General features: G+C 45.5%; 1 protein-coding gene across 1 annotated transcript; it reads right to left on the reverse strand.

Annotated features, from left to right (window-relative positions):
* Positions 1-245: 245 nt before the first annotated feature.
* Positions 246-858, reverse strand: LOC119578539 (KRAB-A domain-containing protein 2-like). Its single transcript, XM_037926110.1, has 2 exons — positions 525-858; positions 246-460 (listed from the first exon to the last, which is right to left on the reverse strand). The coding sequence occupies exons 1-2, from the start codon at positions 856-858 to the stop codon at positions 246-248; spliced, it is 549 nt and encodes a 182-aa protein (XP_037782038.1).
* Between the last annotated feature and the right edge of the window lie 662 nt (positions 859-1520).

Below are 1520 nucleotides of genomic sequence, written 5' to 3' on the forward strand. Positions count from 1 at the left end.
ATTTTGGTCACGTTCCAAGACGACACCGATAATGTTCCGAGGATCACCTCGACCCCTATCTACCAGTGGAATAGGGACAGCAGCATTATCAAGTGGTTCGCCAGCTGCAAAGTCAATTCGTCTCCGTTTGACCTTGCATTCACCCTGGGCAAGTTGACTCATACGAGCTCCTTTTCTCTGGGCAATGACATTATTCTCTCTTCGGCACAAATCGTTTTCGGGCGATGCACCGGGGTTGACCAAAGTTACTGCTCGGCTGACAGCAGGGCTGATCTCTCTGGACTGGGACGTTCCATATCAAAGTGAACTTCGGCTGATTCAGCACTGGGAACAGGACCAGGTTCCTCTCCATTTTGACTGGTGGTGAGAACAGCTAACAGATCATCCTCACACTGCATCCTTTGAATTACCTCATCAGTCAGTGAGGACAATGTCAGGCCAACTTTGGCCTCACATCCATCTGCGAATACATGCATGCAAGCTGAAATTCTTCTGGAACTGGACAAACTTGATTTCAGTGCTACAATCCGTAGTGTTGTTGTCTCCCATCAATGCAACCAGCATGTCTTTGATGTCACCGTTTGCTCTTTCCATGGATCCTTGGCTCTGTGGATGTCGAGGCTTTCCATGAACAAGGACAAGTTTGGGACAGATGATTTTCAGCTCACTGATCACTTCGGCTGTGAACTCTGACCCATTATCACTCTGTAATATGTACAGAGCTCCGAACAAGAGAAATATGTCAGTGAGATGATGCACCACTTCTGCAGCACGTTTCGACGATAGCGGACGCAGGACACAAAATTTGGTGAGGTGGTCTTGATAGACCATAATCCATTTGTAGGAACCCTGTGCCATCGATTGCATATCAATCAAGTCCACTTGGCCGCGAAAAGAAAACCCATCTGTCAAGATGGCTCGAACAACCACACCCTTTGTAACTGGTCACTTTCTTTTCTTCTGGCACTCTTCACAGTACGATTTAAACAATTCAAGAGCTTCCCTTGTGATGTTAGCGTATTTCTTTGCTGTTTCTTGATTATGCGATCCCGCCCGCCATGACCTGTAGCGATGTGTGCTCTCTTGATTATTCTCGATGGCGGTGTAGTACAGGGCCGGTTCATCGTCGCTCTTTCGTTTCTTTATGAGTTTTTCTATATCACCGCAGAGAAGTATCTCATATCTGAAGCAGACATGTAAATGTGTGCGTCAGTGGCAACTTCGGAAACGCCTTCATACACACTTAATCCGTTAATTACTTTGGTAAACTAAAGAGTGTGTTGCGGGTATCGGAAAAAGACATACAAATATATGCGTCGGAAGCAACTTCGCAACTATTAAAAATCAGCTAATCTTTTGATTAGTATTGAACACTAAAGGTCTCCGAGGTGAGCCCTCCTCATCCCATGCGGTGCCACAGGTGAGCAATGAGTTATGAATGTGAGAACAACAGTGTGTTCCTATAGAATTATCGATTCATACGGCAAAAATGTTGATTCGTGCATGACAATCAACACTTA

This window comes from Penaeus monodon, chromosome 2 (genome assembly GCF_015228065.2).
Source record: "Penaeus monodon isolate SGIC_2016 chromosome 2, NSTDA_Pmon_1, whole genome shotgun sequence".
Lineage (NCBI taxonomy): Eukaryota > Metazoa > Arthropoda > Malacostraca > Decapoda > Penaeidae > Penaeus > Penaeus monodon.